We start from the raw sequence: 24,796 nt of genomic DNA, 5'->3' as shown, positions 1-24,796 counted from the left end.
GATTTTTGTTTTTGAAGCTTTTTTCTTTTTGTCTTTTTAGGGACGTGCAACTTTAGTTCTCGAAACCTTCGAGATGTTGCTTCACAGACCCTCTCTGCTCAGTGTTTAGAAGCCGTTGACTCAAAAATCCTCATGGGTTCTGTACATCGAAAGTCATCTGCTAGATCTTCTACTTTGATTAATATTTTGGGACTTAAGGAACTGTCCTCAGTAAAAAATTCAGTTAAAACCTCAATTTCTGATCCTTGGATACAGCGGAGTTTCTACAAGCCATCTAATCCTTCTGATCAAGGTGTTAATTTTCTACATAAAACATTATTTTCCTCCTCTCCAGCAGAATCTTCTGAGTCAGATTGTTCCAGTCCAAGCCCTATTATCTTTTTAGATGAAGAAGGATATCAAAAAAGCTTGAAGGCAAAACTTCAGCTGCCAAAAATTCCAGTAGTGAAAGATGGCRTAGAGGATTCAGACTCAGAAGTGAGTGAATTTTTTGATAGTTTTGATCAATTAGATGAACTGGAACAAACCCTAGAAAACACTTGTAAAGTTATTAGGGATCCAGTCCAAGGGAATCCTCCTCAGAAAAGGAGGACTGCTCATGAGCAGCTGTGTTCTGCAAGCATTACAATGAATCCTCAAAAATTCAAGTTTGATCGTCCCACACTTCCAGCCAATGTAAAGAAACCAACACCTCGTAAACCAGAATCACCGTACAGCAGTGTCTTTGATGTTCCAGATTCTCCTCGCCCAGTTAAAACAGGGGAAGAGAATGGAGGTTTGTTCAGCCCTATTAGATCKTCAGCTTTCAGTCCACTAGGGAGCTGTGGTTCTTCTGAATGTTTGTGTCGGTTGAATCTTGGTGGAGATGGGACAGGTCAAAATCACCATGATGCACTTTATAATTCTTACTCAGAATATGCTGAYAGTTTTTCATTTGAAATACTAGGTTCTGTTCTTCATTCGGAGTCTTCATCAGAACGATTATGTGCAGGAAATGAGTCCAAATGCAACAGAATTGATTTGAAAGGAGAAAAAAGTCAAACTGCAGATTGCAGAATGAAAACTGGCAAGGAGCCAGATAAGCAAGCCAGATCGAAATATAAATCATTAATGATTAGAGATAGCATTCAAAAACTTGCGACTGAATTGGTTGAAAAAAGTTTTGGTAGTGCGTTTAAAGATCTGCAAAAAGGCGTTTCTTCATGCACCAGTGCACTTTGTCATTTGGCTGCTAGATTGACTTCTTCAGTCTTTCARATGGCTTTTTATGAGATTGGAAGACGTAGAGCAATTTCCTTGAAGGAGCGTGCCATTAATGGGCTGGCAAGCTTTTTGGTGAGTGAAGCTATAACTGGTGCTTTGAAAGAGCTGAGCCACGTAAAGAAACAAATATTCACTAACACAGTTGCACGATTTGCAGCAGACCTTGCTGAAGAACTTGTATTTGAAGGAATCATGGAAGTATGCCAGTTTTCATATCCGTCGACACCTACAGCTGTACAACCTTCGTCATTTGATTTTGAAGACAAAGTGGTAAGATCCTATGCCAGAGATTTATCTGAATCTGTCATTCAGGAGGCTTTTATTGAACTATCTCAGGTTGATGTGACCTTCACAACACAAGCAGCCATTAGTGTTTCCATGGACAACATTAAATATGTGAGCGCAGAAAGTATGTTACAGTCAACCCAGACTTCCACAGCTTTTCCTAGTTTTAATGATAGAGTAGCACTGAATCCCATACAAGAATCCAGGAAAGAGTATACAGTACAGCAAGCTCTGTTTTGTACTTCTGGAGTTGTAAGTTCAATCCCTGTGCCCTTAGCTGGAAGAGCTATTTGTCAGCATCAAGTTTCTTCTGATGTTTATAAAGCAAGAGCAGGGACTGCTTCAAACTGTGGTGGCAAAACAAAAGTGTATGAAGACTCTACTCATTCATTATTCACAACAAGAAAGAGAGAGGAGGAAGTTGCTTCTTTCAGAAATATATACCTAACTTCAGATTCCAGTCAAAGTACTGAAGATAATCCATCACTTTTACATAACCAAAATGATACCAAACAAGCAAATAATAGATCTGAAATGAATAATAACTTAGAATTAACAAATGGATCAAAAGGCATCAGTAGTTTCTCTGGAACAATGGTAGATATGATTGTAAACGAAGCCTATGAAGCTATAACTTCATCAAGGGTTGCAAAAGCAGTGGAAGATTACACAGATTTTTTAAGTAAAAAAATAGTAGAGAAAAAGCCTTATTTGCAATGCATTGGTGAAGATTTTCCCAAGAACATGTTTGCAGACCACATGASCCAGTATATCATAAAACAATCTGTGGATGAAAGTAACAGTGTGGTATCCAGCAGCTGTGATTATTTATCATTGAATATGGGCTCACAGACATATGCAGATAACAGTAGAAAAGAAGAATATAGCATGGTAAGGAAGCAAGAGGCTGAGAAACAAAATAATGTTCCTATAATTGTTGGACAGCAACAGATGCCTTTGAATAATCCATCTAAATTTCTTCTTACTCCAGCTCATTCTGCTCAGTATTCTTCAGAACCTAAAGATAGTTGGCAGGAACAAAAAGGATGGAGGTTTTTGTCAAGTTCACCACCACATTGTTCCACTGTGACTTTTCCYAAGCATGTTCCAGAAGATTTTAATGACACAGGAAGCTGCTCAATAAAGTGCTTAAATAAGCCCTCAAAACACTGTGACACTCAGAAAACGTCATCAGGTTTGCTGACTTATAGACAGGATGATAGTTGTCTGCATGCAAGTAACTTTTCAGTTATGTTTAATAGTGAAGATGCTTTGCAGATGGAAGACAAATCAGCTAACAAGGATGGAAATACCTGTGCAATGCCTGATACACCCCCACCAACTCCCTTGGTACAATGTCAAGCTAGTTCTGAAAGGAACCTAAGAAAATTATCTAAGAAACTTAAGGGAAAATTAGCAAAGGAATTCGCACCTGCAACACCGCCTTCTACACCATACAATAATCCATCTGTTACTGGTTTGTCTGAAACTGAACACGACTCTCTGGAAAAAGAAGAATTTATGCTGAAACTCATGCGGTCACTTTCTGAAGAAGTGGAAAGTAGTGAAGATGAAGATGATTCTGAAATGCTAGTTGAGAAAGAAGAACATCCAGAAAAAACAATACAGTATGCAGATCACTTAGCTAGTCATATAATTTCAATAGCAACTGAAATGGCTGCTTCCCATTTAGATGATAAAACAAATGAAGCTGAAGCTAATAAACAGGTTCAGTTAGGAATGCCAAACAAAAGATATGGGACTGCTGCATTTATAAGCATTCCTGAAGAGACCTGCAATTCTTTATGGAATTATGCAGGTGATATGGCAGGAAAAGTCATCAATGAGGCCAAGAAAATGGTGAAATCAAGGCATTGTAAACTGTTGAGGTTGAAGCGGGTTAACTGCCAGGTGGATTGCCTTTATCTGAGAAAAGATGATAGTTCAAAAGAGCGATGGGGTCCAGGGCGGGACCAGTGGTCCAGGGAGAGGGATTCTTCTGTACTTCCTTTACCACAAAGTTTGGGCATGATGAGTTTGACTTCCAAGTACCCAAGCTGTGAAAGTGTGACTGATGAGTATGCAGATCATATTATTCGAGTTTTGAAAAGAGAAGGTGGTAATGCTGAATTGTTGCTGGATCAGTACGCTAGTAGACTTGCTTACAGATCTGTAAAATCAGGCCTACAGCAAGCTGCTAGGAAAACTAAATGGAGGTACAACAGAAAGACACTGCCTGGGCAAAATGCAGAGGTAAATGGTAAGCTGGAGCTCTTCAGAATACTGAATAAAGATTCGCTACAGCGAGTGAAAAGCAGCTTTCATCACTGTGAAGACCAAACTTGCGAAAGGAATGTCTGTACCCAGAGAGCGGAATGCACAGAGTTGTTACGCTTTTCAGAATCTCTTGCTCAGAGTATAACTTGTGATGTCAGGAAGAAATTAAAAATGTCAGGAGCGTGTTTGCCCAAATCTTTGACAGATTCTTGTCTATATAAAAAGAATGAATTTAATGAAGTCACAGGGGATCTTACTAAAACAACGTTTTCTAGGACATTTCTTCCTTTCTCCCCAAATCATAAACTGTATCATAGTACAGGCAGTTTAAATGAAAATGGCTACAGTGAAGGCATAATTCAAGCTATAGAACAATATGCTAGAAAAATAGCAGACGATACTGTAGAAACGAGTTTAGAATCTGCTGTTCTCCATGCGTCTGAAAACAGAAAACATGGGGATAGACTCTCATACGCTGAGAAATTGTCTCCTTTTTCTGGAGCTGTGTGCAGATGCTGCAGTATGAAGGAACATCAGTACTGTACAGAAAGTACATCTCGTCTACCTGCACAAGAACCCTCAATTCTAGTGAGGCATTTCCCTCATTCTAGGTTGGGTGGTGTCTGTCAAAAATCAAGAGTATTGCACCTTGATATTCCTAAAATTCATATTGATGTAGAACAAAAGGCAGTTTTTTCTGACAAGGTGGTTACCGCAGCTGTTGAGAAAGCAGAGAGAGAACTGAGTAATACAAGTCTGACGGCTGACAGTGGTATTGGGCAAGATGGAGTCAGTTTTGCTGAAAGCCTTACTACTGAAATAATGACATCAGCTATGACTAATATTGGTCAGGCAGTTAATATAAGGTAATATTTCTTTTCTCATTTCTTGCATTCTGTACCGGAAAAAGAAGGATTGTTAGTACAATCACTGTGTGATCAGAAGCAATTTCTTTCTTTTAGAAATATACACTTGATATTGTTCTTTTTATTATTCTGGTGATAGTTAAATGATTTGGACATGGGAAAAAAAAATACTTTTTTCCACTGGTGGGACTTAAAATCAAAGTTTCTGTGTACATCAGCATATGTATGTTCTGGTAGGTGACTAATAATTGGAATTTCAGCTTTAAACGCCTGCTATTTTTATTTACCGTAAAGACTGTTAAACCTTAATTAAAGGTCTCGTTGACTTGTGAGCCATGACCGAGTCCAGGTTTGTTCCATACCTGTATTTCCTCTTTTGTACTGAGGAAAAATAGGTTTTTTTTTTTGTTTGTTTGTTTGTTTTTTTTGTCAGTATGACCGGTGGTTGGTACTAGAAAACCGAGCTAGCCGTTGTAGTATGAAAGTAGTATAAAACTTACTTTTAGAAAAAAAAAATACTTTTGATACACTTTAACTTAAAAAAGTAGTAATATATTAGAACAGAGGCTTACTCTTAGACTTGAGTATCTTGGCTAATATACTGTTTCTTTTAATATACCTCTAAATAAGAAATATGTGCCACAGTAACTTTGGGGAAAACATTACTTTTTTTTTTTTTTTAACAGACTAGGCAGAGATCAGAATGACTTAATCTCTTCTTGAGGTCTAAGAACAATTTTTACCTTGTTGATCTTTCTAATTTATAGTGGTTACTTTCTGAATGGTTTTGCAAGGGAATTCCTCACAATGGCCAAAGATTTGTTTTCCTGATTTCTAGAGTGACATCAAGATGAATAATAAAACTTTTTAATGTCTTTTTAGTGACTAAAGGCCACAGTGGGACTGAAACCAAATTTTTTACGATGTGATATGGAATGTGTAATACTTCCTGCTTGTAGTGTTTTGTGAATTGAAGTTTTTGTTATGTATATATGGGTTATTTTTACAAAACAATTTATACCAGTAAGCTCTGTTTTAACTTCTGCAGCCTTTCAATGAAAGCCTTTAACTAAAAAATCAAGCAGCACATAAATGCTAATAAGTTGTATACTATGGCTGTTTTAGTAACATGGTTGAGCCCTTAATTGGAGTGTGATCAAAAAAATCATTTTATGTCATGTGATGGTGTTTTTCTAATATCAACAATATCAGAGGTGACACTTTGTTTTTGAATCACTGCTTTAAAATGTTATCTGAAACGTCTAGTTAGAATATGGTAGAGCATCTAAAAAGCAAGGTTTGAAGGATGCTGTTTATTTTTCTGTGATAAGGAGGGGATAATAGAGTTTTAACATGACATCTAGTTTATAAGTGCTTCTTATTGGTATCTAAAGTGTGGTATAAAATGTGTATGCTTCTTGAGAGCTGCCTTGCTTATGTGCAATGAAAAAAAAATTACTGCTAKCACTGGTATAACTGTGAATAAAAATGGAAAAAAACTTTCGTATTGCCCAATGAGATTAAACAGTACTTATTCTAAGCTATATCATTGCCTGCGAAAATGCACGCCTGCCAGAGCGAAGTGTTATCTGTGATGTGCTTAAGGCTGGCTTTTTAAATGTGGATGTAACAATCTTGAAATGATTACTCTCTATGGCAGTAGTAGGATAATAGCTTTTCTTGAACTTTCTAGCATTGATCTATATATAGTTAACCAGAGTTTGACTGTAAAAGTTAGTGCATATAGGTATGTTTTTAGATTGAACTCTAAAAGAAGTTTGTAACATTTTCATTGAAAAGGTATAAAATTGGATCTTTTGAAGGGTCTTCTAAAGACCATCTGTTATTCAGCATACTTGCTTGACTGTGTTTTGGGAGAAAAAAACAAAATTCTTCCCTCAGGGACAAATTCTGTATGCTGCCTCTATTGGTGCCCTTCTTGAAACAAGAAGAGAATTTTTTATCTACAGAAAGATCTTCCTTAATTTTGAAAAATGGAAAAGTTATAGCATTTTAAACACCAGTGTCCTCTTAAGAAATTTTTCTACAATAGCAAGCCACTAGTAGCTAGCTGGTTGTAATGAAGGCAGGGAGAAGATACAGCTAAATTGTCCTATGGTGAACAAGCTGAGAAATGCTAATTCTTCACACTCAAAGTGTGACTTGATCCATCTGAAAGAGTAAAATGCCTTACTATGCTTTATACAAGTAATTTTCCAAACGAGAGTGCTATTTGTACAATTGCCTCCTCCTGATGAATGAGTTTCAAATGGCAATCCTGGCTCAAAGCAGGGTATGTGCATATGTTACAAAATTTCTTCAAATTTGAAATTCATTAGGTTTTTCCATTTCTTAGTTTGAAAGCAGAGTACAAATTAATGTATACTCCCCTTTTTTTGCCTGGAATTTAGTACCTTTGAAATGGTATTAAATTACTTTACAAGTTCTAGCACAGATCAGCCTGAGATACAGCTCAAGTGATGTTTTCGTCTTAAATCTCTGTTTAGCTCTACTGGAAGAGAAGGATTTCATTCTGTTGAATCTATTGTTAGCCAGCAGATGAGTCTGAGTATTGGTGATGATAGCACTGGCAGTTGGTCCAATCTAAGTTTTGAAGATGAACATCCTGATGAAAGCAGCAGTTTTCTTCACCTCAGTGACAGGTAACTATAAGTATTTTAGCATAGTTAAACAATTATCTTGCTGTCTGCTGATATCAGATGATTTTCTCTTGGGAAATGGGGAGTGAACAACTTTTCAGGAAACAATGGCTTTTTTGTTAGAATTAGCTCTAATGTGTATGAATCTGTTTTCTTACAAAACTTTTGTTCATGAATGTTAGTACTATACACAGCATTAATATGTAGAGTTTGCATTTTCATTGTTATCAGGAAATGATATCAAGTAACACTGTATATTGTAATTTCAGCACTAGCAAAAATACAGGCATTTTAAAAGCAACTGTCATGTATAAAATACAACTTGAAAGTAGTGCATCTTATTCATGCTCTGAAATATTAAAACCTAAGAATATATTTTCTGTAAACTCATTTGTTCCGAAAATAAAAAATGTGAATTTAATTTCTCAGGAGCTTAGATGATAAGGTTTTTTTTGGGGGGGACGGGGTGTTGAATTTATAAGCTATTTTAACTGATGTTGATGGAGTATTTATGTACTACTAATCAGAGCTTATAGATGTATTGGAACTTAGTCCATTCAGGATAGTAACTTTTTTTTCTATAGAGCTCCTTGCTATACCTCCACTTGGCTGCTTGATATTAAAAAATTTGCAGTAGCTATGCCTGTTGCCAGTGAAAATTAGAGGGAGAATTTTGACCCTAGGTTCTGTATACAGGAGATTTGAAAAATGAATAGACTTAATCTTGGATGCAGTGTGTATCACTTTCTATGTAAGTTCAGTGTTTGTTTTTTTGCCTACTAGTTAGTACTTCCAACATCATTCAGTTAAAGAAAACACAGAAGTAATCTTTGCTTATATAATGTACAAATAAATTAGTACTAAAGTGAAAATACTCATTTTAAATTCTGTAGTATCTTCACTTTTATTTAACTGAAAGTAGTTTAATCAAACCAATATTATACTTTATCACTGATACAACTAAATAATTTTGTAAGAGACTACTTTACCTTAAATTTATTTTAATAAAACATCTGTTGAGGGAGTGAAAACAAATCAGACTTATGTGATTAAAGCCAGAGTGTAAGGAAAAAGAATCATACTGGCAGTTAAAGTAGTGAATAAAATACAGATTAGTTGATGCTAATAAGAAAATATATATATGTATTTATATATATTTATATATATAAAAATATAATTTTTGAACCTGTTGTGCTAATGTCTTTGTTTGTGTATCATCCCGAATCCCACTTTAAAGAAAATTTCAAGAAAATCAATTGCTTCTAGAGGAGGAATGATCCAAACTGGCATTAACTCACATTTATGTGGATAGCCAGGTGCCAGMAGAAGAAACTGGCATACACAGATTTGCCAGCTGGCTTTACAAAACTTACGTGGACTGGTAGCAGCACATGTATTTCCCTTGTCACTGATGTTTAGCAGGTGAAAGTCAGGGAACCTGGGCTTATTGCCAAAAGACAGGGAAAAAGAGCACAGGGGAAAAAAGCCTGTAACAAAATAAGCTTTGGTAGCAACACTGCATGGAGCAGTGTTAGCTTGTTATGGCAATCTCTTTAAGAAATGAAAGAATTGCATAGCAGTGATGAAGGTATACTGTTTTTACCTGCTCTTAACATAAGCAGAAATAATTAAACAGGGAAATGGCTTTCAGCAGCAATAGAGGGGGCATTTATCATACAGCTACAGCAGTTGAAATCCTCTGGGTCCCCTCACCCTATATTAAGGCTATCTGTTTAAAAACTACTGCACAGTTTAAATATAAACTATGTCATTTTGGAACATCTGAATGTACTATCAAGTAGTTCTTGGTATCCAGAATTTTATTTGCATCAATGGAAATTTATGTAAGTCTAGTCTGACTTTTGATTGCTTTTATTTATAAATAAATACTCGTTTTGAAACAAGTTTTTTTGGGGGGGATTGGGTGCAGGGTAAGGGGGAGAGTCTCCCCACCAACCAATGAGTATTTTTCAGGCTTTATGCAGTATTCAGTAAATGCTGGTGCATGAAACTTGCCTTGCTTACACTTGGAAAATCATCTTCGTAATGATAAATGTAGAGATACTATTAATGGTAGCTTAAATTGTGCAACACAGGGTCAGAATCCCTATAAAAGAAAATTGATACAGGCTGCAGCAGTCAGGTTCGTTTTACCTTACCTTACTTTCTTATTTTACTTTATTTTCTCATGGGAAAAAAAAGAAAAAAAAAGACATGTAGTAGCTATATTGACATTGTATGTGCTCTATTAGTCTGTTAGCTTATGGATTGAGAGGAGATACGTTTAATGAGGATCAGTATGAAAATTGTACTTCATAGAGGATTAAACTAACAATAAACAAGAGAGCAAGACAACTTGAGGAGAATTATCAAGAGTGTGATTGCTTTAGTTTCTTGTGTTGAATGGAAATAGGAACTTAAGATCTTTAGTGGACTTGGTAAAGTTAGTCATTTAGGGGAGTATTCAGTGTCTACTTTACACATGATGTTAGCTGCTTAAATTTAGAAATCTAACAGTCTTCAGCTTCCTCTACAGTTATTACACAGGTTTAGGCTTCTCCAGAGGATTAATCAGAACATCTGATTTAGATTATAATTCAGATCAGAGGCCTGCCTTTTGCCTTTTACTGTGTGTACCTAAGGCAAAATCTCAAAGCGTATGACCTGAGTGCTAGTTCAAATACCTTTGGCACAGTTTTGAGACTTGGTTAGGCTCACTTGATAGGCTGAAAGCTTTTATTTCTAGTAGTTTTATTTCCAGTTTATTTATGTTGAAGAGCAGCACGAAGCATTATAGAGGCATTACAGTGCCTTTTTCTGGCACTTCTGTTGCTTGTTCTGTGGCTGCAAGACTTTTTCAAGAGTATGCAGTGTTTTACAGAGAAGTTAAATTCATGTTACAAAACATCCTTAAGCATTGCTATACATTGTAATCACATGGTTAAATATCTGATTATATGAGACTAAATTTAACTAAATTTTCAAGATTAGATTTGCTTTTTCTGTGCAAAACTAACAGGCAACTATGAATAATCTTGGTAAAATAATAAAAAAATAATCTTGGTAAAAGTAAGTAACTACCGTTAGCATTTTTTTTAATCATGCATTTTAATAGGTTTGCTGCAGTTCTAGAGCCAAGCTGGCTGCTTTGGGTGCTTCTCTTTAATTTTCTTTTTGAGTAATGAGAGAGCAATATGACTGTTCTTGCACATTTTGTCTAAATAACCAACAATAACAATGCGCTGAATAAAGCGTTTGCAACTTCTTTTTTTTTTCTTTTTTTCTTTAAGAGTATATTCACATTGCAAGTTTACTAACCTGCTGTTGTTGTGTTAAAATTAAGATCCAGACAGGCAAACGGGAAGCAAAGCATACTGATGCTGTTGTTTGCTGCCTCTCAAAAAGAGGTTGGTTGTCTGGCTCTTGAAGTCCTCCTTTGCACTATTAGTGATTTCAAATTCTACTATTTGTCTTGAGATTGGAACAAGTAGAAAAGAGCTTTAGCATTCAAACACAACATCTAGCTGAACAGACAACTAAAAGCATCTTCCCGCGGCAGCTGTTCTCTGGAGCTGCTTCATGGCTTGTCATACCATTCATGAACAATTTAACCTTCTCTAAGAATTCTGGTTCTGTTCTCTTGACATCGTATTCTTGGAAGGTTCTGCTGGCATGCTCTAGGGGTGGTAATAAATCAGGGAACAGCAGTTTTAACCATGCGAGCAACTCAGACTTGTATATAAGTGCAGGCCCCACATTCTGTGTAAATTTTAATGCTTAGAATGTACCAGTGTAAGGACATGTTCAAGTTTTCAGCTCTTTGCATTGACTTGAATATAGTTGTGGAATAAATGCAGTATGTGAGCTGTGAGCAAGTTATCTTTTTAGTCTTGTTTTCACTGATTTATAGAAATAGTTTTTAAAAAGCTTTTAGAAGAATATTCAGATATTTAAGAACTATTTTTTTTAAAAGTTTTGGATGTGGTTTTTTTTCCTCCTTCCCCTAAGTTTTTTGTATTCATCAGGCTGCTGTGGATCACTGCTTGGTTTTTGGAATGAGGAAGAGAAGGATTTTCTTTGTGTAGTTGTCTTCACAATATATAATTTCATGATCTCTTGGCTAGTCTTTAAGCAAATATTGTGTTTGTAATCCATATTCCTATGAGTAATTCTGTTGAAACTGTTGAGCCTATATAAGTAAAAAGCTGTGTGCTTAGGTCTGAGGACAGAATTTTTCTTAGCACTGATCTAGAAAATGAATGAGTGCAAATAAATACCTGTATACAGAACTTACCAGTTTTGCATTATTGTGCAAATTGCTGCTCTGAATAGCAGTGACAATCATGTTTGTACTCGGTACAGCAAACCTGTTTAGGAAGTTTCAATGCTGTAGCATTAAATATCTTGACAAAACAACTCTGAGGAAAACGAAGGTTCTAGTTTGAGCTATTGTTCTTTTCTAGTTCAGCTGTGTTCTCTTCTTCTCCTGGCAGTAATGGTAACAGCAGTAGCTGGAGCAGTCTTGGTTTAGAAGGGGATATGTATGAGGAGAATTTATCCTTTCCAACATCAGACAGGTTGGTTGAGTCCAGAAATATAAACCAGATGGATTCCTCATAATTAATGCATGAAATCACTTTTTTGAAGACAAGAATACAGTGCATTTTTATGCTGATACATTATCACATTCTTCTCATTTAATCACAATATGATTTTTTTCATTAATTAATCCATACTGATTGGATAAATTCTGCTGTGCTAAACTGATGTTCTGCAGTCTGCTTGCGAAATGAGGGGTCCCTTTCATGCATGTTTTTGCTTRTGATTTTACAAGTCTTTAGATTTACTTTTTCATGCAAACTAGAGACTGCATCCTATGGGATTTCTGTTTTTATTTTCTTTTAGCTTGTAGAAACTTCCAAAATTGCTTGATAATTGATTCTGTGTAGCACTTGTGGCATACAGCTTTGAATAACCTATAGCCGTTCATAACTCTGACCTAAGACTGTTCTTTTCACATGTAAAGCAAAACTAAACTGTCCTCCTTAATTAAAAACAAAGGCTTTGTCTTATTTTAAAATGTCTTCATATTATAATATCTTTCTTCTTAACGCTCTTCTATTTCTCTCCTTGCCTTTCTTCCCTGAAGAGCAAATATTGTAAACTTAGTGACAAGTTCACTTATAACATGAAATAGTGTGAGAAGCAAAGCTTCTTTTCATGGTCATTCCTTAATTCTGTTAGGATCTTCATGCCCTTTACTGATTGACCTTCCTTACAGTCTTAGGATTGATTACACTTACTGTGCATATAGCGGATTGTGTTAAAATTTTTGTTTCACTTTTAAAATAGTGATGGAACGGAAGATAAAGATGAAGACTCCAAGGATGCTGTAGAAGGTAGTATTAGTTCCAGCGTAGGTGGTTGTTCTTGACTTGTGCATTCTACATTATTGTTCTTGATTTTTAGTCTGCAAAACAAGGTGGCAACTGTATTATCTGTTATAATTCATGTCAGTCAAGAGTTGGAAGATATTCATATATTAGTACTCTATGAACACTTCTTAATACTTTGATATTTATAGCCTATTGGAAATGCTTGTCACTGTGGTGCTCAGCTAACACAATGTTCTTAAGGTAATGAACGCTGACCTGCTTGTTGAAAGTATAAATTTGTATGTGTGGAAAAATCTCTCTAGAAAATGCTTAATATGAGCTACAGCAACGTAACTGCATGACTTGACTATTCTCAAGACACTAAAGATGATGTTATAATTAGCCATATTAGCTTTGGTAAGAGCAGTCTTGAGAAACAAATGAGACAACTTGGGTTTGATATGTTTGTGATACTCTGTTTCTTTTCAGTGAAGTATAAAATAGGTTTTATCTAGAAGCTTTTGAACGCCTGCTGGTTTTAAAGGGAACTCCACGTGGGTTCCAGCCTAAGGCAACAACCTTTGGCAGCTCGCTCTCAAACGAGGACAGGCTGAATAGGTAGTGCCTTGTTTATGTCTCAGCCTCTCAGCATGAGTTTGGTTTAAAGATGAGCTAATGTTAGACCAATTTGTAACATAGCTGTTTTTTGTGTTGGGTATATTCTGAAGATGAAATAATCAGAGTTTCAGTAAACCTCCTTTACCTAATTAGAGAGGAAATTAAGTCTTTTTGCACATCTTCAGTTTTGATGTAGGCAAAAAGATGCATTTTTAACTTCTAGAAGAGCATGGAATTTGAACCACACTTAACTTTTGTAATCCAGTCTCACTGACCATTTGGAATTTGTGAGGGTATAGGGAAATTAACTAAATTACTGAATACCTTTTTTTTTCATAGTAAAAATAACTATAATAAACATGATTTCTGCTCTGTAGACTTCATCTAGGTTTTCAGTATAATGTTGCTTTCTGTTGGTGGTTGTTGACTTGAAACATTTCTAGGATTTTTTGAATGCACCTAAATTGTTTGAGTAAAATGGTGCTTGAATTTATTTCTCTACACAAGTAAAGTGTCTTCTGGAGTGCAACAGACTGCTTCATACTGTGTTGTGGATTTCTTGCAAAATACTTCTAGTGAAATTATAACAGTTTAACTGTGCACCATCTCACTATTCATTTGAAAAGATCATTTCAGATTACTGTTGTCATAGGACCATTTAAATTGCATTATGAGTAGAAAACCTTTGTATATGGTGCTGTACATTTGGAAGATCTGGTTATGTCAGTAGCTAGTTTGATTTTCTCTCAGGTAGCTGTATGTTGTTCAGTAAATAGTTTGAGACAAAGCCTTGTTATTCCCAAATGCATAACTATTTTGTAAAAATGAAAAATGTATCATGTTTTTTGAGTGATTATATAGATATATTGCCACAATGTTTTCTATCCAGTAAGTATCACTAATTTTTATAATTGGTTTATTCTTCTRTAATATATTAGATTTTAGGGCTCTGGAAAAATACTGTCTTCCACCAAAAGTCCTGAATCTTACATTAAAGATTGGATGCTTTTTAATCTTCAGATATGTTTACATTTGGTTGCAAATGGGATAAACCCTTCTAGCACAAAAGAACAGAATGTTTCAGACCTAGATGTTTTTTGCCCTTCAATATATTCTAAAATGAAATATTTAAGATAAAATAGTCTAATAGTGATGCATAACCATTCTTTTAAGACAGTTTGGACCTGTAAATTTGATTATTTTATTTTTAATGTTAGGTATGGAGCAAATAAGAAAGACATTAGCAATAGTGAATATTGATCTGGAACCGAATATAGTGGATCCCCAGCTCAGAGCAGTACTCCAGTGGCTGGCAGCTTCTGAAACAGAGGTGTCTGACCTTCATTTTCGTAACACTGCTACAAAGGAATTTGTCTTTGTAAGTACTTGGGATTTAGGGGGTGGGGAGAAGAGGATTTGCTATTGTAATTGTGTCTTAATTGTGACTTGCTCGGATACATCAGCTCTTTCTACTATGTTTGCTGCACACTGATAAAGAAAAATTTGCTGTTGAGGAAAACAATTATTTACATCCTGAGAAGTCAGAGTGGAATAAGCCTGTTGGTCTGTGCATGTACTGTAAATAAGTGTTAATTAAAATATACTGTTAACTCAGTTTTAATATCTTGTTTCACAACTTGTTTTCTTTGGCTTATTCCAAAAAAGACACAATGTTCTTGTTTAGTGAAAAAATGAATTTCTTTGAAGCAATGTTCACTCTGTGTTTCCTTTAATTGTCTATAAATTGAATCTTATCATTTCTGAACTTGTTCATGCAAGTGAATTTTTGATATTCTGATGTTCTGTCTCTTTTTTTTCCTAGCAAATATACATTTTCTTAGCAGAATAAATTTTAGCTTCTAATTAAATTTTGATTAAGTATGTTTTTATTCTGCAAGCAATTTCAACCAAAACTATTAAGACAGCTCAAAAAACTATTTCATTTTTAGGAGTGTTTATTTTGGTTTTGTAGATTGAATTTAATATATGATGAAAGAGAAAGTGGAGCTTAAAAGAAGTTAAAGAATTTTCAGCAATTTGTGTCACTTCAGGAAGAGCCAAAATTTTGTCATACAAACTGACTTGGAGATATTTCTATCACAAATACGGGATAGAAAATTTTTGTTCCTGTAAAATTGTAGAATTCATTCCTTTATGTGACTACACACCAAGCTGCACATAATAATCTGGCATTTATTACATTTGACGTCTTCTGAATCTTCTAACTTTATGACTTTTGCAAGCAGGATTCCAGTTTTTGGTAGGCCTGTGAAATATGATTTTATACTTAGCTACTAAAAAACTAGTATAACAGATATGTGGACATTGTCTCTAAGTATGAGATTGCTATCAGATACTGTATTGTGATGTGTTAACAAATGAAGAAGGGTAAAAAATGACTTAATGTGATGTGATTAGTATGTATTTTATAACAAATATCTTGACAAACAATTTGAGGTGTGTATTAGTACCTAAGAAAGGAAAAGCTTGCCTTTAGTTCAGAAAAATAGTTTTGAGACTTCAACTAGRTGCTTTTCAAAGCTTGAATCATTATTCTAGGAGCAATAGGGAAGTAGAGGTCAGTATTATTAAAYAGAAAATTTAGTGAAGTGAATGTGTGCACCTAAGGTACTTAGTTACTGTAGACTTGTGTTAATGGAGTGTGAAAGCTATCTCTGGAGGTCAGTTCGGAGCTTACCTGGGCTGAATTGTCTTAAGAGTGCCTTCTGCCTTTTTGGCTGTAGAGAGGCCAGAAAATAATGCTAGTTTTGGATTTCCTTTGTGCAACTGTATATATTCAAACGTAAGAGTAGGAAGTCTTGCATTCTTATTTAAAGTAGCCCAGAAAAGTGGGAAATACTTAGAGGCATGTTGGAATATGTCCCTCTGTTCTTCTTTTCTGGAGTTTGGTATGCATTTGACTTAGAATTATTTCAGAAATGTGTCTGTGATACATTGTTATTTATGGTGGACTTCATGCCTTCATAAACTAAAGGGAATTTGTTGAGAATACTGTTTTTTGTTCTATTTCTGATTTTATTTGGAGATATTGGGTTTAATCTTTCTATTCAAATAGTAACAGAGAAGTAACATGTAAGAGTCTAAAATAAGGAAGGAAATGCTTCACTTTTTATTTTCTTATATGCCTGACCAAGAGGTCTCTGAAGTCCGTTTCCATTCTTTTGATATGAATGAGTCTTCCTTAGCAACCACGCTCATTCTCCTTGTGAGTCTGGTTTTGTCTTCATCTGTAGATCTGTCCACTTTGCACTTGCTCTGTGTGAATTGCAGTGTTGCAAACATTCAGGTAAAATAGTGTTAGGACTCATACATGTTAGTAGTAAACTTCCTTGTGACTAGTATCTAATCTTGTAGTATATATAACATGTTGGACGAAAAATAGATGGCAGGTGTCCCCTCCCCCCCAGTTCTTCTGCCAGGTCTGACCTCAATAGATTTCAAAATTCGGATGCTACTGTTTGAGTTAATGCCTAAAGATGTTTAGAACGAATGCTGTTAGCTACCTGTGTATCTGAAATTGTTTCCAGCTACCCTAATAAGAGCACTTGGGAGAACAGAAGTGTCTGGTGTGCAATCACTCTTAAAAATTGTAATATTTTTCTACCTGACACTTTGACATCAGTCAAAAATTGGTACTTAGTTGACAGCTAAAGATAAAACATAAGACCTTCAGGCAGGCAATAGTCACACAGTCCAGAAAATCTTAAAGAAAGAAGTTGATCCTCTTGGGTATGTGTGTACATGTACATATCTTGCTCCCTTTTGGAGGCAAGGAAGGRTTACCTGTTTTTATTGTTTTCATTCTATTTGATTTCCCAGTCAGAATGTGTAATACATATTTGTGTCCTTGTTCACTTTGTGGAATTTATGCCTAAAAATTGCCGAACACCAGAACTTTACCTGTCATGTTACTCTGACTCCACATCTTTCACCATTTCTTGGGATTCGAAGCTATGTACACAAGCTTTGGAACACTATTTGTGTTTGAATGACCTCGTGTAGGAAAGTTAGGACATGCATAGGTACCACTTTTTTTGAAGTAAAAATGTAAAAACAATTTGTCAGATGTAAAATTGAAAGAATGAGGACTTTCTGAAAGGATTTTTGGAACTTTATAAGGAGATTATTTTGAAAATACAGTTCTTTCAGGGCTGTAATGAGATACTGAGTAGTACAAGCTAAGTCTTGCAGCTAGTCCCAGACTGAGCCCAGTGAACTCTGGCCAAACTGAGATTCTAGAATTAGGAACAGTCATTTTCAGTTCCTTAAGGAGTAAAGACAGGCACCTCCAGAGGGCGCTGCAGCCTAACAGAAAGTTTAATTGACCTTACAGATGCTGATCTCTCTCTCTAACTAAAGGATTTTTTTAGATCATCTCATAGGTGCTTTGATAAGGTTCCTAAGCAATGTGGGGAATGAGTCAGAGCTTTAGATCACATTAAAAACAAGAATTTTCACTATAAGCAGATAGAAGGTTCCAGAAGAGAAGAAAAGCTTATGCTAGCTCATCACAGTATCATAATGAGCCTCTAATATGATGATCCTGTATAAAAGACAAAAGTACTTCTAGTGTATATCAGGCAATTGCTGAAACTCAGTATGAAGTTTTACTCAGGTATTCAGCTTCTTTCTGCCTTGCTGAGCATAACATGAATCCTAATGTATGAAGGGAAATACACTGAGGATCTAAAACAAGAGGCTCATAGATTAAAATAGATGGTTCTTGACTCCTTCACAAAGCCCGGCAGCTTGGATATGCAAGTGCCTGGATTAAAATAAATAAATATAAATGTATAGGTATACATAGATAATTTTAAATCCGATCATGTTTAGTTATTTTAGAAATTCTGGTTTGTTTTGAGTGAACTTCAATGTTTCACTTGTCTTGAGAGTAGGAAACAGATCAGTCAGAAAAGGAAATAGACTGATCCTTGAACTCTAAATTAAAAGCAAGATTAGTGAAACTAGGTCTGTGGATCTTATCATGATGGTGTTATCTTCTAATACGATTTGTAAAAATAGACAAAAAGTGTACTGTATTTGACTAAACGAGTCTTTGGACATTAGCCAAACTTCTGTCATAAGACTCATTGCCATTTTCTTGAACTAAACCAACAATCACCCTTTACAAAATAGCCACATTGTAGACAATGAAACTTTTGTTTCCTGTGGTATATTTTAGATTTCACAGATATTTCACAGAAACAATTTCAGATTTCAGTTGTCTTTGGAATATGCTTATGTAGAATATGTGTGGTTTTTACACTGAAAAGATGTTTCGATATTCAGGATATATTGTGTATAAGATTAGATGACTGGGTTTTTTGCTTGTTCAAGTATGTTCTGTAAGAAGTTAATTGCTATTTATACATATTTTCTAGGAGCAGAAAAGCAGAGCTTTTGTCCAACTAAAAATACAGACTAAAATATTTGCTGTCTGTGCCATTCTTAACTGTTTCTTCATCTACATTATTGTAGTCTGAACATTGCCTATGTGAAGAAGCAGAGTGAAATTGTCATCTTCGTTTTTATAATTTCATATCTCATTCTGACAGGTTTAATAGAAGAATCCTTATGCGATATTTATTTGGTAGATGTGGGATCTATTTTACTGAACTTTTCCTTGAGATTTTTTTAACTTAATACAGGATATCATGATGAAGACTATAAAAAGCAATAAAATTCTACAGTTCCAAAAACAAGTAGAGTAAATGTTGTGTAAATTCTCTATCAAATGCAGCATTGACAGTTATTCAGAAAGCTGCCTCAAATAATTTTTTTTTCTTTTAAACCAAGAGAGTTATCACTCTTGGGCAAAATGGCAAATTCACTAGTCTTAGGGTAGGCTTTCGTCTGTATGTAGCTGATCCTGACACGTAGTCAAGGAAAGTTTCTTACATGGACCCCTGTGGGAAAAATTGTTTTCAGCTACATTGACCTCTGCTTCCAAGTGGTAGTTTAACTTAATCCTCACCTTTTCCTCTCCCCTAAGACGCTATAATTTCCTAACTCTGAAGACACTGTTTCCTTTGAGGGTAGCATCTGTGCCACCCAAACCACACTATATGTTGTGAAAGCAAAATCCACATCCTTTTATTAAGACTGAATTTTGTCTTTTTATATGTGCATTATTGGGATGGGAGCGGTAGCGAATGTCTTAATCTTGTGTTCAGAATTTCCTGTTTTCTGCAGTCTTGATGAACCACAGCCCTCATACCTGTGGCACCACATCATTTGAAAATGTCGCTCCCTCCAGAAGAAATTTCTGTGAAAACTGCCCTAAAGAGAAGTGCTTGATCCTTGAGGAAGTTTTTGTTTTTATAGCTGTGGGATTAATGATTAACTCCTTGCAGTTGTTCTCTTATGAGCTAATGTTTCAAGAATAACTTCTAAAACTCCTAATTAGGATGTGCTAGTGTAAATATTTTGTTTTGTTTTTCCCCCATTTCTCCTTTAGCTTTCTAGAAGACTACGAGAAAGAGATTGGAAAGTGGGAGATCTCTTGCAAGCAGTGCTGAAGTACTGCGAAATAATAGAGAAGGCATCTGATGGAGAACAAGTCCTAAATAAGTCCAAAGACTTGGTTGGTTGGCTTCTGGAAAATGTCTGAAAAATCCAAAGATGCAACATTCTTTGCTTCATTCTCCTTTCAAAAGAAGATAAGAAGATTGCAGATATGTAATATAAAATTTAACTGATGAATGTTCTAGTAATTGTCAGTATTTAAAAGACTTTGAGGTGAAAGTCAAAATTAGCTGTCCTGTGCTTTGTGATACTGTGTACATGATGTGTTTATCCAGTCCGTAATCGGTGTTGTCCACCCACACATAACTTGTATTTACTACTGTGTTCAGGCCATTGAAATAGTTTATGAAAATATATTTGTCTGTGCTAGTAGTTTGGAGGTGACAGTGTGATATTCGGGATTTCCTCAATGCCAAGGTAGCTCTCTTTCCTGTTTTGAAGTGAGCTAAATTCACAGTGGGACTAAGAATACTGATGAGGAGAGCTCTAGAAAATCCTGCTGCAGACCCTAAAGAAATTACTGCTCTTTGTCAGGTGTTACATGCCTATGGGCAGCATTGGCAGGAGGAAAGCTGTTACAGTGCCCAAGGAGCCTCTTAATACTAGCTTCATAGTTGCCTTTGTCAAGCTTAACTTTATGTGCAATTCTGCACTAAAATCATCGAGGTTCACCTATATGTTCTCTTCTGTTGACTACTGTAGAGGGATAACTATTGGCAGCAGGGCAGAGTGGGTAGCTGAAGATAACTTCCTAAATCTTGCTTCAGCAAGGTTTGCTAAACCTTGCCTATCAAGTTTAAATCACTTTTTTTTTCTTACTAAAGCTTTTTGTTTGTAAGTACTTCTGTGACATTAATTGTGTGTCTGAAGAATTTGTATGTTTTTTTTCACACACTGATAGATTAAAAGTAGCAAACAGCTTTTTCTTCCTATGAGAATATTGGCTATCTTTTGACTAGTCTGCTTATTTTTCTTTGCCTCCATATATAATTTTTCTTCACTGAAGAGATAACTTTGTTACTTTGAGCACTTCAGAGTTAGTGAAGAGAAAAAGTTAATTAAGACATCAAGGGGAAAATTGCTGTAAATTGATTTTTCATTTTTCTTTACTACCTTTGCTATTTTCTTTAAGGCACTTTTAATCAAGTTGTTTTAGCAGTCTGATCTAAGTTTTGTACCAGTGTATGCTGGTGTACAGTGTACCACTGTACCAGTGCTGCTGACCTGCATTTCCATTAGAGTGGGACATATTTTGTGGTTTGAAAGTGCTTTGGGATTTTTTTTATATGTCCTTTGAGAGAAAAAGGCACTTGCTGGTATTTAGTGTTGCCACTTCATGCAAGTTTTCATATCACTTGCAAGAGAATCATGGAGTCTCATTTATTTTGGATGAACAAAAGAATTTTAATAGCTCTTTCAAAGAAAAATATACTGTTGATAGGTGTGCAAGTCTCCTGGCTTGGGATCAGACCCTGAAAAATGGAGTCCATAAATCTCTTTATGAATTTTTGTGGAATATATACAATTCTGATCCTCCCCACCCAGCCCCAAAATTACTATGAGACATCACACTGGTGAACTCAATCGCACTCTCCTTGTGCAATGTCTTTGTTTCAGGAAGACATCCCACTGATCATTAAGGGTATTTCTTTAGGGACCCGGTATGTTTTAGTCCTTCGTTTGCGATCTGGATTTGAAAGGGAGTGCTGTCTTGGACCTCTCAAAGTTTATCTTTCAAACTGAATTGATTTTTTTTAAAAAAGTATGTATGTGCACGTGTCCACACGTATACATTTGTATAAGATCTCATTTACATGGACATAACCTAAATCTTTAACATAGAATTCTATATTATGTTCATAGTTCATTACTTTACCTTTATGTATCATTTCCCTGATTGAAAGACCTGCATGTGGCATGGGACAAGTCAGAATGAAAAACATCACAGGTTGTTTTGCCTCGTTGTAGGCAATATGATGTTTTAAGCACCAGGAATTAGTTATCTTTAGAGCCTCTAGGCAGGGGCAGCAGGGGGATTCTCTTAATTTCTGTATTTGGAAGATGGAGCTAGTAACAAATTTTGAAGAGTTTTACAAAAGCTGTCTTGTTTTTTCTGTTTGTTTATCTTCCACTCTYTATTTTCTTTTCCTTCTAAAGGATGTAGACTTTGAGAATGTTGAATTTCAACTTTTGTTTCAGATAAAAATTTGAAACCATTTTCTGCTTGTAACATCTTCTGTTTAACAGAGCAATGATGTACTTGCAGACGTAAGTTTAAAGTTTAAATGACAAGAACATAAAATGCTAAGAACATGCCTCAAGGCTAAACTTTGCTCTGGTGTTTGATTGCTTACATTTCCACCAAAATGAAATTTCAGGAAATGAAGATACAGTGGAATTACTATAGTGTTTCTATACACGTCCAAAAATGAGAGAGAGAAATTCTCTCTTTGCACATTATAAATGTGCAAAATTATCTATAAATAGGTTTTAAAAAATCAGAAAGGTTTTCACTGATATATTTGATATGTTAGATTTTATAAAGTTGGTTTGCTTTTTTCCTCTCTCTTCTGGAGGAAAGCAGAACACTGCAATTCCCAAAGCTTACAATGATATAAAAACTTAAATAGAAAATGGTTATGGTGATTTTTTTTTTTTTTTTTTTTTTTTTTTTTTTTTTTTTTTAAGAAAAGGAATGTTTTTTTCAGACTGGATAAAATACATCATGCAACTCTATCGGTGTTATATTAAGGAAGAATTTTGATTTATTAGCTTCTGAGGAATGTAGCAGAATTCCCAAATTTACTGGAGAAAGAAGTGTTGTAAAACTTTGATCTTTACTTTCAAAAACTAGCTTCCTACACAAATTGTTTTACATTTGTGTTCTTTAGGCTTTGCCTTTTTCTTCTGTTAGATATGAAAATGGGAAAAACATTAAACCAGTTTGGCACACTTGTTACTAGAATTTAATAATTGCAATAGTTTGTGGGAAGCATTATACTGATTAAATCTAATTATTGTCTGTTATTAGTAAGAAAGTTATTTTTTGCTGGACTGAATTTTGAGTTACACCGTTACTGAGTTTATTTAAAACTCCTAGACACAAATACAGAAGTGTAGATGAACTGTAAAAACAAAGGGCCAATTTTCAGCCTGTTGAAATCAGACAAATCTGCTTTATAAACAAACATAATAAAATAGAATTTGTCTCATCTTGCATTTTTTTATATATGGGAAACCTGACTTGGAAATATAATTTCCAGTTTGAGAAAAATATTTATTATTCGAGAAAAACAACCTTTTCTGAAATACTTCATATATGCATTTGCTATTCTGTATGATGGAAGTGTTTTGATATGCTTTGTAAGGTGCTGTAGAAAAAGCACTTTGAAAATAGTCCCTCTGTAAATCAACACTAAAAGTGACCATAACATCTTTGAAGCACTGAGAAAGGGGTACATGAATAATACAAAAATGTGCATAAAGCCTTAACGTTATAAGAACAGAAACATATGCTAAAATTAAGGACTATCTGCTGTCTCAAAATGCGGATGTGAAAAAGCTRCGGCCATGTACTTAAATGTAATTTTCATAGTAACTTTGTTCTTGAGATTAAAAAGATTGTGTAAATTAAGAAGAAAACACACACACACACACATTCCGAGACTAATTAGGTCTCCCAAAGGTAGTAAATGTTACATTTTCTAATGTAACTTTGTATGGGACCTTTTCTATAAATAGATGCACRTTGTTGGAGATGGGAACACAGTACATAGTAAACACTGTCACCAGCTCAAAAAGAAAGTTTTACACAGGTGATCTGCAAAGAAAAATACAAGTTTCAGGAATGATCTTCTTTTTAGTGTAAGAATTCTAGCTTTTCAGCAAGAGCCACTACTGTCAAGCTTTTACTGTACTTGAGCTCTGAAGAGGCAAGTACAGAGCCCAGCCACTGTAGTCACTTTATTTTGTACTGTCTTTGTACATTCCTATTGTATAGCTGGAGTTGTAGTTTTAGAGGGCCTTTGTTCTGTTGTAATGTCTGAATAATATTTAACACTAACATTTATTATAATTTGCTGGAACTTCTGCTTATTTGTGCAGTGTTACAGTAATTCACAGCCCAGTCGGTGACGCAATTGTATACCAAAAGCAGTTTGAAGAACTGTAAATGTTTATGTAATTGTACTCAATGAATATGAAGGTCTTGTACTGTATAATGGTGATAAGTGTTGCCATTTTAGTAATTTAACAGTATATTCAGTTTTCAGATTATGAACCCCAGGTTGCACTAAATTTGTCCTTGTTTTAGCAGTGGCTTAAATAAAAACACATTTCACTGGCTTCAAGAGAACTGTCATTTCTTGTAAATTCTTAGAATATTTTTCTTTTCAGCTCTAGCAACTAAGATTGGCCTTTGTCAGTGACTGTGTGAAGGAACTTGAAGAATCGTATAGTAAATAGTGCTAATGCATCAGCAGTTGGCATACTTTTTACAGGGTTAAATTAGCATCTGGGAACGAYGTTAGAACACTTTTACCGTCTTTAAGTTGGAAGGTAGAACTAGCGTTATGGTCATGTGAAGTAAAGAATTTGTGGATTCTGTAAGGAGAGATTAGGCAAGAGATCTATTACAACAACTCAGTCTAAGATAATAATAACTCGTCTGCATAAATCTCTCTTATACTTAATGACTGGACATGATGTGTCTTGCCTGAAAGCCAGGTCAGGGAGACTGGCTTAGTTCCCCCAGCTATTGCCATTTCCATGTGGAGTGAGGTTAGTCGTCAGCACGTGGTATACTGTTTGGGATATCAGCATAAAAGCCAGCTTTGGAGTCTTCTGGATAAATACAAAATGATACTGCTAACAGAAATATTGTGAAATATTGTGTTGTATGAAACAC

The 24,796-nt window shown here is 35.2% G+C and overlaps 1 protein-coding gene across 4 annotated transcripts in view; it reads left to right on the top strand.

Annotated features, from left to right (window-relative positions):
• AKAP11 (A-kinase anchoring protein 11) overlaps positions 1-24,234 on the top strand; it is a 36,549-nt gene extending 12,315 nt beyond the window's left edge. The window contains exons 6-11 of one of the 4 annotated variants that reach the window (XM_085309453.1): positions 41-4,691; positions 7,199-7,354; positions 11,845-11,928; positions 12,704-12,750; positions 14,562-14,722; positions 19,823-24,234. In XM_085309453.1, coding sequence (XP_085165579.1) covers positions 41-4,691; positions 7,199-7,354; positions 11,845-11,928; positions 12,704-12,750; positions 14,562-14,722; positions 19,823-19,975 — 5,252 coding nt within the window. In that variant the 3' untranslated portion in view covers positions 19,976-24,234. Of the gene's footprint in view, positions 1-40; positions 4,692-7,198; positions 7,355-11,814; positions 11,929-12,703; positions 12,751-14,561; positions 14,723-19,822 lie in introns of those variants that run through there. The other 3 variants (XM_085309452.1, XM_085309454.1, XM_085309455.1) reach the window with 3 other exon arrangements.
• Positions 24,235-24,796: the final 562 nt, after the last annotated feature.

Source organism: Rhea americana, unplaced genomic scaffold (genome assembly GCF_003343005.1).
Source record: "Rhea americana isolate MKP2758 unplaced genomic scaffold, rheAme1 scaffold_3, whole genome shotgun sequence".
Classification (NCBI taxonomy): Eukaryota; Metazoa; Chordata; class Aves; order Rheiformes; family Rheidae; genus Rhea; species Rhea americana.
The sequence above is the reverse complement of the archived record's forward strand: the minus strand, read 5'-3'. Positions and strand labels throughout refer to the sequence as shown.